Below are 16,007 nucleotides of genomic sequence, written 5' to 3'. Positions count from 1 at the left end.
TTGAGTGTATGGGTGTATGGACGGGGCTGTACATTTTAACTTCTCCTCTGCATTATGCGTAAAGCTAGGAGGAACATTAATTCGATCCAATTTTGAATTTTAATACATGTGTGATATATAAGGCCGACAAAGGCCTACTGAATCATTGCTCTTTTGTTGTTGAAGACAAAAAATGAAATGATATTTGGTTCTATTCTGTAACAAGCCACTGCTAAGGGAATTCGTATTATTCCATTAATTGTTTGCATGCATGTAACGGTACATTCCTGTATCAGTGTGATTATGAAAGTATAAATAATCTCAAGTTCCATTCCAGCTTCCAACATGAAGTTAGATTGCTATTTTATTTCGGTGCATTTGGCGAGCAAATTAGTATTTGTAAGAACCAGTGCAAAATATCAGCATTCATTATATTAACATTATGTGAGCATGCTTCGCACAGCATAAAAAAAATATTTTCTTATTTTATATAGTAAGAGAAAATCCCGTTCAGTGACAGTGTTGGGTGATTTTTTCACAAGCAGGTGATAACAGTAGAAAACTGCGCCAAGATTTTCATCCAATGAAATTGAAGGAAGGTCGCATCGTCTTGACGCATCCAGTATGGCGACAAACGAAATAGAAACGTCTTTGCTTTCGGTTTCAAACAGTGTTGTTTGTTCAATGTAAGTATTTGGTGTGATTGGTAATATTGTGTGTTGTATTGAAATGTGCATTGACTGCTTGTTTCATTTTATGAATGAGGCCTTAGTCAATTTTGTGTCATAAAATCCAGGTAAGACTAAAATCTGATCTAGCGAAACAACAACAACGTCTTTAGTTTCAGGACTCGCTGTGTTGCATTTTGTCCTTTCGGCAAAGTAAATCTGGAATGTATTGGTGGCTGTGTAAGTTTTCACTGAATAATGACAGCTTGCTTGTGCGACTAAAAAATAAAAAAGAAAATCCTCCTGCTTTTTTTTTGTTTGTTGTTGTTGTTAATTTTTTCAAATGTTAAATATATCTAGGGCCTATTCTGTTAATCGGGTCGGAAATTGGAGGTCGCGTGATCACCCTTTCGGGTCTCAAAACGAAATGGTCGTCCATTGTTAAAGCACTGGCGAAAAGATCACTTTTTGCCACTTCGCTTGCGACCAGTAAGGCCTAGTTGTACAAAATAACATCATGAAAGCTCTGCAGAAATACTCAGAATATCTGGAAAGTGAAAATTATACAAATCTGCCGGATACAAGATTGCTGACTGCAATTCGAAAGTAGACATTTTCCTATGCAATAACGTTGGGAGGACCGTTTTCTCCACCCACGCCGTTTGTTACTGAGGAGATCACTGAGGAAGTCTGTAGCTTCTGATTGAGCTTCTGTTGGTGTTAGAACCCTAGCAGTACATGGCGCATGAACGTTAGGCAAATGGAGCCTTTTATACCCCCAACCACGCAGGTTGTATCTCTCATAGGCCCTATAGTAACAGTTAGCTGTGATAACTGTTGAACTACCCAAACGATTAGCCCTGAATGACTCCAACTCCTTTTCTTATATTGGTGAAGTGACGTTGGAGTCTTGATGCTTATAATGTTAATTTCGTACCCAATGAAGGTCAAAGCTGCTTGTCTTAGTTTGTTATTGAACAAGTTTTGCGCAAATAAGACACCAACCTGAAGACCTGCTTTCTGCACCTCCACACCACCACCATATGCCCCAATTTGATTTAGAATAGATTTATTATAGCCATGAAGGTTTCTATGGCATACGCTCCTCAGCCATTTGCTTCACTATGCCAAACTTAAATCTGCAGAACAAGCACTCGTTCGAAGGAAAGTGATAATATGTTTTCCTTGGTGTGTCCACCCTCTTCTCAAGCCAAGTTACTTCAGCTGCAGGGAAATGAGAATTCCTGGTTTTCCGATAAACATCAACTGTTCCCGGTGAAAACAAGCTGCTTAGAAAACCTCATGTTGATTGGTTGCTACTGGCATTGATGACCTCTTTGTTTGTGTCATCTCAGATCACTGAACACGCCGTGGATAGGAAGTGTGTCGGGATCCTTGTTTGCAAAGTGATATACATACAATCTGATTTTAATCAGATTGTTTTGTACTCAACGAAGGTCCAGGCCAATTGTCTTCGTAATTGGACAAGTCTTGTGCAAATAAAAGACACCAACCTACATGTAAAGACTTACTTTCCACACCCACTGCTCCGCCACGATATGTCCTTACTCGCTTTTGAATGGATTTATTATAGCTATGAAGGCCTCCATGGCACACACTCCTCGGCCACTGCCGCCATCCTGAGCAGCTATATGCATGTCCTGCTTCATCATGGAACAGTGGGAGTGGTATAAGAGTTGAATTCTTTCGTGGCTAATGTCAATGGTATGAGGTGATTTGGGGCAAAGTTACTTGGTACAAAGCAACATGAAATCACAGAACAGCCAACCTGTAGTGCTGTAGATTGCTGTGTTTTTTACTAACAAGGTTTACCCTTCTGGCAGTCTACAGCCAAAATCATTTGCTGGTACTGAAAACAATACAAGTCATCAGATATGTCACCTATCAAGATAATGTCACTGCATGTGGTCACATGTTCATGAGTCTAAAGATTTTACTTTTACATCAGATTTTGAACTGATGTCGCTTCCAAGTTTTCTGAAAATAAGCTGAAGGAGAGCCTTGGTGGCTGTCAGAGTTTCCTAGCATGCCCAGAATCCTTTGCATGGGAGGAGCACTTTTTGTATCTATGGTAGTTTGGTGACTACAGCATTTTCAGTTCCTAATATCATACATGGAAATAAGGTCACAACTCTTCAAACCTGACTGTGACAGTGCCAGATTGTTTGACAGATACAGATACTGTGATGCATAGTGTACAGTTTTGAAAATTAATGATTTAGATTTTGATGATCTTGGATGAATGACCTGTGGCACTTTAATCTTTTCACGAGTTTAGCAGAACTAAAGAATTTACATGCATGACTATAAAATAAGATCTTCTGTCAACTCTTCCTATCATTTACCTGACTCTCAAATTTGTAAAATGTTGTTCTCGCCTAGTTTTGAACTCACTGACGTCTGATATGAGATGATGTTAACTTTGTTATCTACAGATGTTTGAAAGAGGCATCAAAGTACACCTGTCCTCGGTGTAATGTGCGCTATTGTTCCGTTGCCTGTTACCGTGGTGAGAAACATTTAGCTTGCTCAGAAGCCTTCTACAAAAACTGTGTTTTGGATGAACTGAAGGATCTCAAAGCCAGGTGACCAAAACTTAACAACTTTTTGTTTCAGTATTCTTGTGTATCCATTTTGTTATCTACTCACACAGACTTGGTTTACGAATATAAAACAAGGATGTGGTATCATCACTGATGGGCTGGTGTGAGAGATAGGCAAGTTCAGACTGTACCTTAGCAAATCTGAACAGTAGATACTGTCCGTTCATTCAAGCATGACCATGGCAAAAGGATTTAACCTAGGACATCCTATCTCAACTGCTTGCCAGTGAGCATCACTTCTATATCCCTTTAAACGCAAAAGTTTAACATTTTGCAAATAACACATTTTTCTTCATTCTGACTTATTCATCCACCTTATAGGGCGACATAAGAGTGTCATGTGAAGTTTGATTAATTTCTTATTAGAACAGCTTAACTGAGGGCAACAAAAGCATCAAATTGAGGCCTTAATGTGCTTCTGAAAGTTCATGTAATACATACTGAAATATTGTCTAATCTAATCTAAGGCCTAATGTACTGACACACAACATCCAGGGTGGAGAATATTGTAAATTCAGCATATTTGGTGTATATTTATGGCCTAACTTCTTTAACAAGGAATTTGTGTCATGTGTGTAGTTAACTTTTATTGTTACGTCACAGGTTTTTTTCCAGCCTACTCACCCAGTCATTATCAAATTTTCCTACATAACATTCAAGGAGGGGGATATTGTAAAATCTCGCAGATATGACACAGATCAGTTAAAAAAGAATTTAGTTAAATGTATTCATTAATTATGTCTTTACTTTAGAGATCATAGGAAAATTAGATCTCATTTAAAAAGTGTGAATCCTGAGATGCCAGAATTGCACATGTATCATGTTAGGGGGCTTAAATAGTATGTTGACAAGTTTTAAACCTCAATACTTTCTTATCACAACACCATTTCCTTAGCCCAGAAGAGAGGAAGCAAATCCTGGAGATGTTGGCAAGAACGGAGGAAGACTATGGTGGGGCTGATGATGATGATGAAGATGAAGGTATACTCGGCTCTCAGGTTACCATTATTCCAAGGCCAAAATAAAATATTATACATTTGATGTTTCGCGACCGACCCTTGAAAAAGGCCCCGACCGAAATTCTTTTATTGTGTTTTTACAGATGCCAAATTTTTTTGTTTAACTTCAATTAATTACTTGTTTTTTTCGCCGATCGTTTGAAATATTAGTATGTTTACAGGTGACGGGTGCTCTTTCGAGATATAAATTTCCTCTCCCACTGTTAAGCAAACGAAATCAGCGAAATCTTGTGAACCTCACAGCTGTTAGCGTCTTATGACGGTAAAATGTAGAATTCTCCGTGATCCAATTCTTACCTTAAAAACACACCTAATTTTGCGAATTGAATTGGTGAGAATTGTGTGGCTCTGGTCATGTGAAATGTTTACACACACTGACGAAACATGGACACAGGCCTATACCTCCAAGGACAAGTCGCACAATCTATAGCCATAGCCCACTTGCTTAGATCCCCTAGTTCATTTTTTGTGAAGTAAATTAATTCAATCATGGACTGGAATAATCATGGTGACAAATTGAGACCTTACTACATCATAATACCTGCTGTAACATGATGAAAACGAAAGATTTTTGTTTTAAACCTACGTTATCAAAGTATCCTCAACAGAACCCCTTTTATGCCAGCATCTACCTCTGTGTTAATCCCATTTCACATGTATCAGAGACCCAAACAAGAGCCCCTTCTGTTGGCATGGAAAAATATGGTTCAGCAGGTCCCAAAATTTAAAACTAGATTAGCCAGGTGTGTAGATAGCTTTTCTTGTGGTCAGAACGTGTAGCTGGGAATATACTGGTATAATTTCCTGAACTGTCATTGGTATCGCTGCTGCCAGATGTTTTGGTGGGTAGAAAATGTGTCTGTTTACTGATACATTGTTGTGGAGTGAAAACACTGGTGGTGACAATAGAAAGGGCAGGCGCATGTTATATGCATGGAAGTTCACATACAATTACAAAGCTGATATGTTCCATCCTTTAATCTTCATGCAACACAACATGATTTTGGCTCTCCTCTTCCTCATGTATAAATGGTTTGGCCAGTGTAAATTAGGTCAAGGCTTGTGATCTGAGACAAGGTTCACTTGGGTGCTTACACTCTTGATACTATTAGACAAACAGGTACATCGAATGATGTGTTGAGGACATACTAAATGTTTGATCCTTCACATGAAGGAAGAATCCCCTAAATCTCATAAATTTAAAACTAAGATTAGGAAAATGGAAACAGATTTCTCAGTATAGATTTTCTTTTTTTAGGTCATGAAGTTCCACTTCACTCTGTCAAAAGTGTCAGCTGGAAAGAATTTTGGTTATTTTTTCCCATGCTCTCCCCCTCTGGACAGAACCTGAAAAAGCTAGCACAAACTTAAATGGAACTGTAGTACACATGAAAATGTTCAGCAGATGTTAATTTCTAAGATCTAAGAATATTTATTTTGAGAATTTCCAGACATTGGGTGACATAATCCAGTACTCCTTTCTGATCAATGTTGAGGAAGTTTAACTGTGATAAATCATCTGAACAGATGATTCTTCTTCCCTTCTGCTTCCCTTTTGTTTCCCTTTTGTTATAAATGGCTTGTAACATCAAAAAAAATAATATTTTAATTTTGGCCTAAATCCTCTCAATTTTTATAGGATAAATGGTTGGCTATTGGAATGTCAGTTTATATACATGTACATTGACTTTTGTTTCAAAAATGTCTTACTGTGACTGTAATTCAGATAAATTGTAATTTTTATTTATTATCTCACAAAGTTAAAAATCTATGTGGTGATGTTTCAAGTTTTGGCTGCATAGACACGACAACTATGTGGGTGGTTTTAATGGAATCTACATACCAACACTCACATTTTCCCTTTTATGCTGGATTATGGTGACTTATATCTAATGATCCTATTTTTTTAACTGGGTGTGTGACAACAGAAGATGACCTTGGGGATAGGATTGCTGGGCTAGATTTAGGTAAGTGATAAAATACTGTGGTCATGGTTTTGAGATTTGTACTCTTGAGTTGTTTCCTTGGGTATTTCCATATCTCTGTACAGAAAATGCACATACACCAGAGTTTAGAGTATTGTCATTAAAGGCTTATCATTGACCTGTGTACATTTATTTAATACAGAAATTGATATATAACACACAGCAAATTTATTGGTAATAATGATAATGAGAAGATTAGGATTGCATTACCGAGAACATTAATTTGCAGAATGGAGAACTCGTAACTCGTATGAAGATTGTCCATTCTGTGAACTCATTTGTTCTTTCCTTTTATTACATCACAAATTATCCATGTGTGTATGTTCTTAAAACAGATATGAAGTACATACGCACTGCAATATCACACAAGAAAAGAATGTTCCATTGTCATTTGGACCTTCTGTGTAACTGGTCATCCATTCTCCCATTATTCATAATTTCTGTGATTTTACACATAATAACTTGGAATATAACTACATCAAAACATCGTGTTAAGAAACCAAGAAGTTGTATATTCATAAGAAAAACTTTCACAGTGTACTTCCTTTGCAACTTCTAATTGCCACTCAAACACATAATAACTTGTTGATAACATGTGAAGGTAGTCATCATCTTTATTCTTATGTGCCAGTGGGAACTTTTCCTTGACCTAGTAGGGCTATATCTAGACAAGCATTAAAGGTTCTGATCCCTAACTTTAATAGTGACATTGTGATTGTTGTGCCTAAAGAAATTTTTAAAATGCAACTCAAAATTATGCTTTTTAAGAGCTTTTAACTCTCTGAATGAAAGAATGTTTTCTGGAAACTTAATTTAATTAATGTTTAATTTTCTTGTTAGCTTTTTTTTTACAGCTTGTTTTCTTTGGCAGCCAATAGATTGGGAGCCAAAACATTTTACAGAACCAAAGTGACTAGATATGGCCCTGTCTAGGTTTTGGAGTAAATTATCCTCCTGCAAAAAAAAATTTGCATGTTTAAAGTCATGTGCGAGCTTTACTCATCAAAGTTTGTGCCATCTCATCTCTCATGCTCTCAGCAACTGTGGTCATAGAAGTGAAAAATTTTACATCGGTATTTAAGAGTATGGCATTAGAGGATACATGAATTGTTTGTTTTTTATATTTTTTGATATAATGGCTTCTTAGCATTCTTTTGGGTACCTAAAATCTGTTTAAACTAGAGTTTTCCTAAGGCTTCAGCTGTCAGTCCAGAAAGTAAGGACATGTAACCCACTGGTGATGAGAACAGTGATAGCTATCAAACAACTTTGTAGGGGAAAGAGCCCCAATGGGATGTAAAAGATACAATATGTGCCTCAAAAAAAGGCTTTTTTTTGGGCACATCTTTCTTTGTTAAACCATATCCTTTAAACAACATACCAGTGAATTTAATGACATACCCTTATGCAGTTATAATTTCCTGGGGGAAACCCACAACCACAAAATGGTTGTACACGTATCTTTCTTACATGGTTGTCACAATGTGGCCGAAATATTGCTGATATATCGTGAAACCATAATCATTCTTACATAGACACAGATTCAGATGAAATCTTTAGAAGGCTATCTGAGAAGGAGAAACGAGAATTCCATGCCATGGTGAGAGATGGACGCCTGGCCAACCTGGTGAACATCTGGACTCCCTGGTGGACAGTTAAGGTAGGGAGGTCATTTGTGACATGTGAACAAAACAGCCATTCACACTGTAGCTCACAATGAGCCAAATTGTGCCCTTTCCAATATGCTGATCATCTAACACTTGCATTGGTTTGTGAAAACTTGTATTCAGTATGAGGATTGAAAGTAATTCACGTGCTGTTGTGGTCAGAATTGGTGGAAAATTGCTGATTTGCTCAGAAGCACCCTAACTCTTCAGCCACCTATGCAACCAATACTTTAAAATATTCTGAGAGAACTATAGAGTATGGGGAAATACTTTGCACAGTTTTGTGAAGTATGTATCTTTAATGACACATATATATCATTTCAGCATGATTTTCACAATAATTGTATGCATAAATTCCACTGAAAAAAGTGCTTTAGTAGTTGAAAGGGTAGAAGAAAAACAGTAATTCAATCCACATTTCCTCTTCTCCTACCCCACCCTCCCTCCACACACACACCCACCAAAATAAAAACTAGATAAAAAAAATGCTTGAAACATTTTTATTCTGAATAAATTATAGTCTTTATACACTTATTCACTCACTTATATGAGTTTTGTATTTTTTTTTTCATGTTGTACATGCAGGACAGTAAATTGGTGTCTGAGGTAGGAGAAGAATCTCCCAAGTCCCCTGTCCCACCAGTACTGAGCTCCATACCTGACATACATGGTTTAATTAAGGTGAGTCTATCAGGTACAGAGTTCATGAGAAAGAAGGAACAAATCGCTCATGTCCAGCAGATAACGGTCATAAGCAGTTTAGTTCAGTATAACCAAAAGTCAGATCGAGTACCGATAACCTGTACTGTACATGTAATAAACCCTTACTGGTAACACTAACCCTTGTTGATGATTGACCTTTACAAAACTTCCAGTGTTTCTTTTGCATGTAGAACCTAGGTAGTTTACTGAATTATGAAGTTTCATGAAACACTTCCCTGACCTAACAAATAAATGAATAGGTTTGTGGTTGTGAGTGGTTACAATAGTGAAACGTGTAGAGGCATAATTACCAGTTTGGGCTGTTGTGCAGTCACTGCAACCTTTATTTATGCAGCACGAGTTTAAGTAAAATCAGCTTTTAGATTACCTTGGGCATAGTTTCTTGTAATATTGCATTTTACTAATATGTAGTAATCTATCCATTTTTTTTTTTTCTTTTTTTCTCAGAACAAGAAGGCCTCCTCCGATGTGAAATACAATGTTGTGAACGCTCTATTTGCGTATGCGTTTGTCTCGAGACTCCACAATGGGGAGCACTTAGAGCTGGCTGTCGAGAGTGCCGAGGTAAAAATAATTTCGATTCAGTCTGTTTGAGTCATGATGTGAAAATTCATGATGGACAAACTTTTTGTGTTCATAGATTTTCGTCTCAAATCTGTTTAGTTATAGTTTAGTTACCTGTGTTTTCTTTGTTATTGTACAGATTATGTTATCTGTAGTCTCTCTTATTGGATTAACATCATCTTACCTGTATCTACACTTGTTGTGAGACATGTTATCAGAGTGTTAGCTATTGGACAAAGCATACCATCTGTATCTGTGTTTGTTTTTGGACAGCACAGGTTGTCTCTATCTATGTTTGCTGTTGGACAGGATATGCTCTCTGCATCAGATATATTGGGGTCTACCAAGAGTTGTACTGGTGTAGGGGAGGCAATCCATATGTCACTGGCAGCTGTGAGCAAGGTATGTAGGTCAGAAAAATTAAATAAATACATAAATAAATTACAGAAAAATAAAAGGTTTTTAGCCCGTAAGAAAAGATTATTGTGTCTGAGATTTAAGTATTGATGGTTTCAATCAGTATTGATTGATTAAGTAAAATGCATCGCACATTATATTTTTCACAGCCTAGGGAAGGAACTGTTCAGTGTTTCACAGTGAATAAAACTGGTCCTGTAAAATGAGTAGAGCATATACACAGTGAAGGTTGGATGCCATCAATATTTTTCAAGCAAAAGGTGGAAATTATAACCTATAAGACTGGAAGTTTTGAGTTGGTTATTATTTCCACCTTTCACTCGAAAAGTGTTGATGGTATTCAGCCTTCACTGTGCAATATTCTATTTATTTATATTTTGACAATATCATGATTTTAGTATTTGAACAAATTCAGGCAATGTTTTAGCTGTAGGCCTTCACATGCTAGAGTTCTGTGACTTGTTGCATGAAGTGGGAATGATAAAGTTGACTTAACTTGTGTTGTGACATCATATGCTGATCTCAGATTGTATTGTCATAAAACAAAATGTTTCATTTTAACATAATGGTGTCTGGGTGTGAAATATCAAAGTGTAATAACAAAAATAACTGAGTGAATATCACTTTTATCAGTGAAGGAAATCCTGACATTTACTTTTCTATAAATAATGAGGTGTTCAAAATACAGTGTCTTGTTTTGCATACTTATGGATGGATGAGAATGATTCAGCTTTTTCTTTAAGCACTAGGTAGGACATTTAAAATAAGATTTATTTTATTTATTAAGCTGATTGGTGTTTTATGCCATACTCAAGAATATTTCACTTATATGGCGGTGACCAGCATTATGGTTGGAGGAAACCGGGCAGAGCCCTGGAGAAGCCCACAACCACCTGCAGGTTGCTGACAGACCTTCCCACATACAGCTGGAGAGGAAGCCAGAGAGGAAGTCAGCATGAGCTGGATTTGAACTCAAAGCGGCCGTATTGGTGAGAGGCTCGAGGGTCATTACGCTGTGCTAGCGCGCTAACCAACTGCGCCACGGAAACCCAAAGTATAAGATTGAAGATCTTATACAGCAATTGATTACTTAACTGGTGCTTTATGCTATACTTCATTAAACTAATTTCAAAGCAGTGAGTATTGATTGAAATACTGTACTAGATGTATTGTTGTAAAATGTTTTTTTGTCCATAATATGTTGCAGTTTGAGAAGTTAAAAGAAAGAGGGAATTCCCAAGAGTTCACTGTATCTGTGATAGAAGATGTGGTGAAAATCATACAAGGCCCGAGCAAGCAAGACTCCTTGGCGTACCTCATGTCTGCTTTGTCAGATCTAGAAGCAGTTTTTCGTACGGCTAAAAGTCAGCTCTCAAAAGGTGTGTGATGATATTTGTGTAGGGAATACAAAGGATTAAAGGATTTTTTTATACCTGTGAGTTTATATTGTGTTATTTTAGAGAATAGTATTTCTGTTTAGAGTCCAGAAACTTGGATGCACTTTTTCAGTTTGTAAAACACATGTTTTAGAAGTGTTGTTGACTTGTTCAACCCAAGCAGGAAATAAACAACTCACAGTGAAAGTTAATGTTCCATGTAGCTGATATAAAAATCTCTTGACCACATGTATGCCAGGGTCAGGTGGAATATCCAGAAGTGTAAAAATTCCATACTGTAACAGACCTGCTTATCATATTTTTATACAAGAGAAGCCTAGTTTAAGTTGAAGTTTTCCACTTTCCGTCATTACGCCAGGTCATCCAATCCTGGTACGTTCTGAGACACTTGGAACCCTTAAATATCAGTTATAGCTGTGCTTAAAATGAAATTGACATTTAGAATCTCATAAATGTACACAACAAGAAATACAAGTCGGAAATATCAGAACAATAGTCGGAAATATCAAAACAATATAGAAGCTTCAGTTGTGTTCACAAGTGGGTTATTGATGATTTACTCAAAACAGAAAACAGGTGGCCTCTGTGGCTGAGGTGGTTAGTGTGCCAGCGCAGCACAATTTCCAGGAGCCTCTCACCAATGCAGTCGCTGTAAGTTCAAGTCCAGCTCATGCTGGCTTCCTCTCCTGCCTCAGCCCGGTTTGCTCCCACCATAATCCTGGCCGTCATCGTATAAGCGAAAAATTCTTGAGCACGAGATAGAACACCAAACAAACAAATAAATAAACCAAAACAGAAAACGATCAATTCGAGCTTTAGAAAATGGAGCAATTTGATTGGCCTTTGAAATAACATATCATATGTAGCATGGCAGTCTTCATAGTGCTCTCGGATATACATGGAGTGGCTGTTCCAAAATAATTCATTGTGACTGGTTAGAACAAAACCCCATATTAAATGAATAGAAAGCAAATATAACTTGTTCTCGCATATTTTCTCACAAGAGCTCACAGTTGAAGTTTTAATATAACTGAAATCTTCGAGCTCACAGATGAGTAATACATGCGTGTACACAATATGCCAAAATTTCTTGATAGAATGAGATTACTGATTCTGAATGAGCTCAGAAAAAATTTGAACTAAATTAATGAGGTTTTTAATGTTTTTGTTGGATGCATTAGTGATGTAAAGAAACTTTTTGTATGCAACTAACTGTTCACCAGACATATTATAAATACAGTTACGTGCAAATATACGAGGGCCATTGTGATTGACAATAAGAAACATTTCCTGCATGTTCACAAGCACATTAAAACTTCCCTAGCGTAAATTGATGTCAACCAAGTGAGCCCCCGTAATCAACTGTGTTTAGGCCAGTCTTGTTTGTTCTCGCATGTGTTTGAAATGGCAACATACGACTTGTGGTCAAAGTGGGAGTAGTGTCTGAAAATGTATTTGTTTTGTAAATTTTTGCTTGTGTGGTGGATTGTTTTTGATTCTGCGCGACTCACAACAGGTTAGTTGGTTGACATCGATTTACGCTGGGGAAGTTTTTATGGGTGTGTGAAGATGCGCTAAATGTTCCTTACCAATACCGTCAATCTCACTCATTTGGGTAACTGTTACTCACGCAACACGCATGGTACTCGATCTGAGAGTTACCCTACAAACTAGAGCCCAGGGGCTGTGAAATGGGTCTGTTGCTTTCTTCTATTTTTCTTTTTCTTGTAACTAATGACCTGTTATCTTCTAGTACAATTCATTGGTCTTCTCCACCCACAAAGGGCATATCAGTTATTCAGTCTGTAATTTAGGACCTGGCCCCACCTTATTATGACATGACTTTAAAGAGAATGCATTGCAACAGAATGTCGTATTATAATATACTGTAAGATTGCAGACATTTTTGTGAAATTTTTTTGGCATCTAAGTCATTACAATTACCTTATAAGAAGTTGGTTGGCATTCACGCAAATAGGAAGATCAACTATTGGGGAGTAACCCAAGGGTTTAAGAAGTGCTACAGATAATTTTTAGAAGTAGTTCGGTATTCCTTACTTTTACAAGAGAGGGACCGGCCCCTATAGCAGAGTTGGTAGAGCGCCCGCTGCGGGAGCGGTAGATCCACGGTAAATCCTGGGTCGAGTCACACCAAAGACCATAAAAAAGGAACTTCCTCTCTTGGCATTCAGCATGAAGGAAATACTGCAACAACTGGTTGACCTGTGTCAGCATATTGGCTCGGGTGGGGCACCTTTCTTGCCTTTGGTAAGGCATCTCAGTGAAGCAGCGCTAGATAAGAGTGGTGGAAATCCATCCTGCAACAAGGAGGCACATCGCATGCACTCTAAGGATTCCTTCGTCGTCACTCACTCACTCCAAGAGAGGGAGTGCTGAGTAAGCCAAGCAAAACAATGAAGAAAACAGCAGAAAGGAAGCTAATATTTGACCAGAACACACAGTCTACATGTATGTCGTCAGCTCACTGACACGTACTTGGGTGAAACTAATTCTGGCAATTTCTTCACATCTTTTCATGCCTCTATTCTATAAAATGGGTCGGAAGTTGGGGGTCACATGATCACTCTTCAGCGTCTTAAAGAAAATGGCTTCCCAATGTTAACGCGTCGGGGAAAGGTCATTTTTTGCCACTTCATTAGTGACTAGTAAGGTACAAAATACTGTCACGAAACCTCTGCAGAAATACGCAGACTACCTGGAAAGCTGAAAATTGTACAAATCCAACCGATACAATATCGCTGACAGCGATTCAAAAATATGCCTTTTCCTATGCAATAACGTTGGGAGGACGTGTTCTTCACCCACGCCATTTGTTTCTATGGTAATCACTATGGTGGTCTCCAGCTTCCGATCCGTCTTACAGAATAATGGGCCCCTGGCGATTCTCACCAATAGTCCCATAAAAAAATTTTAAACTTCTTTCCACAATTTGTTTTTCAGAGATGAAAGACGGGCAGGCTGTCATTAGGGACGCTAATGCAAAAGAATTAAAGAGTAAATTTTTCTTGGCTGCAAAGAAGTGCTCTTTCTTCCTGAGTTGGTGTCAGAGATTTGGAATGTCATTGCAAGGGTTAATCATTGAACTTGAACTGGAATTTTGTAAGTTGCATTTTTATTGCTACAGTGTGTTCTAGTATGTGTGACTTTGCTTTAAGCAGCCTGAATTGAAGTGTGATGTTATCCATCAGAATGTATTTGAGACTATTTGACACGTATTTCCTACATGGAAATCTGTTCTGTGACTGCTGAAACTCAAAGCCAGGGGGCCTTGTTAAGAATAACATTGAGTGTTGCAGCAATATAGTAATTATTATATAATAAAGTAAGTTAGTAAAATCTACTAATTCCCTGTGTAAGGCCATGCTTGAAATCCCACCTCGTGTCCTAGCAATTTCAAGTTATATGTACTTGATCTATATTTGATTGTGTCATATGCGATGAATAGTTAATCATATACAAATGTAAAGAGTCTGTAGCTTAATGGGATTTTCTGCTATTGACAGGTTCTTTGAGCAGTGAATTAGCTGAAGTGTCAGAGACTAAGAGCAAGTTTGAGGAGAGCTGGGGTGGTGCTAAACCTCAAGTGAAACCTGCTAGGCTAATAGAAGAGATAAGTTGATAGAGATGGATACCCGAGGAAGTGATACAGCTAGCAACAAAGGGTGTGGTGCCACTGTGCATTACAGGAACGCAACTTGTTTTTGTAAAATAAAAAACTTGGATGTGAATTAAAGTGAAAGACAGCGCCTGATTAATGTTAGTGTCCACTGAAAGACTACCATACTATGTATTTTAAAGCGGCATCAGATATTTTTTTAGACTTTTTTCAACCCATTAAAGTTTATTGACACAACTTCTTCATGTCTCCATTGTTGAGAGTGAGGTGACATCATGTTTACTCTAGCTCTCTAACATCAAAGGTATTTTCTGTGTAATAGTCTACGCAGAAGCCTATAGCAGATGAAAGTTGTGGACTTCGACAATGAAGTGATAAATAGCCGAGTGATAAATAGCCATCTCAAAAATAGGGCACACTGGAAGAATATTTCTTCCACTGCTTAAACTCTTGATACAATAGGCATGCTGTATATTTTTTTAACAAGAAACTCCGGTGACCCTGTTTAAATAGACTCACTGCAGATGCACGGCCCGGGTATTCCTGGTTCATGTCATAGCCTCTGGACGGGTTGTGGTGGTGATTTTGAACCCATTTAAATGTTTAAGATTACAATACGATTGTTGTACAACTGTTCATTTACTATATTATCGGTTCATGCTCAATTCTGGAAATAAATCTAAGCACCACTGAGGCTGATCTAGGCAATCGATTGTCGCTGGATTTTATGCTTCAATTTTATAGTGGCTGCTAAGATGAAAGCAGTGTTGATTTAGTTATCGCGAACGTCAGAGAAAACACTTTGGCTTGAACATGGCATTTCAATAATTTTACTGTATTTCATAAAACAAAACAGAAATAAATATCTCTTGTATGCAAGAAAGATGAAGGAGCAAAATTTTAATTCTTCGGTTGTAAAAATTCAAAGAAAAAAAATTATATCATAAGATTTAATTATTTTTTAATTGTTGTCCAGTGAGATACCGTCTTCTCATTCCCATAAACTTTCGGCATCCCTAAGTATTTTGCGCTGACCCTGATATTTGTTATTTAGAAACTTCTCTGTTAATATAATGTCACTTCATGGAGTGCATGGGCAAAGGCTAGGTCCCAGCTTAGGCTGTGCAACTAGATGCCGTTCCGTTTGACTGGATAAAATTCTCAAGATGGCTGTTTTGGCTCACACCAGCCATTTGTGCAATATTGTCATTTTGTTCTACAGGTTATTTGGTGAAATCCATACTCATAATAAAGTATGATACTTTTTAGAAAGCTTGAGTATCCTGCTTTCAACTGAAATATGTTTTAGCCAGGTGCTGTCTTGTCT

General features: G+C 37.6%; 1 protein-coding gene across 3 annotated transcripts; it reads left to right on the top strand.

Annotated features, from left to right (window-relative positions):
• The first annotated feature begins 524 nt into the window (after positions 1-524).
• Positions 525-15,138, top strand: LOC135475137 (zinc finger HIT domain-containing protein 2-like). Of its 3 annotated transcripts, none has more exons than XM_064754900.1 (11): positions 525-665; positions 3,104-3,253; positions 4,167-4,252; positions 6,222-6,257; positions 7,811-7,935; positions 8,528-8,623; positions 9,113-9,229; positions 9,539-9,631; positions 10,854-11,025; positions 14,005-14,163; positions 14,568-15,138. In XM_064754900.1, exons 1-11 carry the CDS (start codon positions 604-606, stop codon positions 14,681-14,683), a joined length of 1,212 nt encoding a protein of 403 aa, XP_064610970.1. In that variant the 5' UTR covers positions 525-603; the 3' UTR covers positions 14,684-15,138. The 3 variants fall into 3 exon arrangements, with proteins under 3 accessions (XP_064610970.1, XP_064610969.1, XP_064610971.1); XM_064754899.1 differs by having other exon boundaries at positions 6,219-6,257; XM_064754901.1 differs by lacking the exon at positions 525-665 and having other exon boundaries at positions 3,127-3,253; positions 4,172-4,252; positions 6,219-6,257.
• Positions 15,139-16,007: the final 869 nt, after the last annotated feature.

The sequence above is a fragment of the Liolophura sinensis genome, chromosome 9, assembly GCF_032854445.1.
Source record: "Liolophura sinensis isolate JHLJ2023 chromosome 9, CUHK_Ljap_v2, whole genome shotgun sequence".
Classification (NCBI taxonomy): domain Eukaryota; kingdom Metazoa; phylum Mollusca; class Polyplacophora; order Chitonida; family Chitonidae; genus Liolophura; species Liolophura sinensis.
This window is presented reverse-complemented; position numbering and strand designations above follow the sequence as displayed.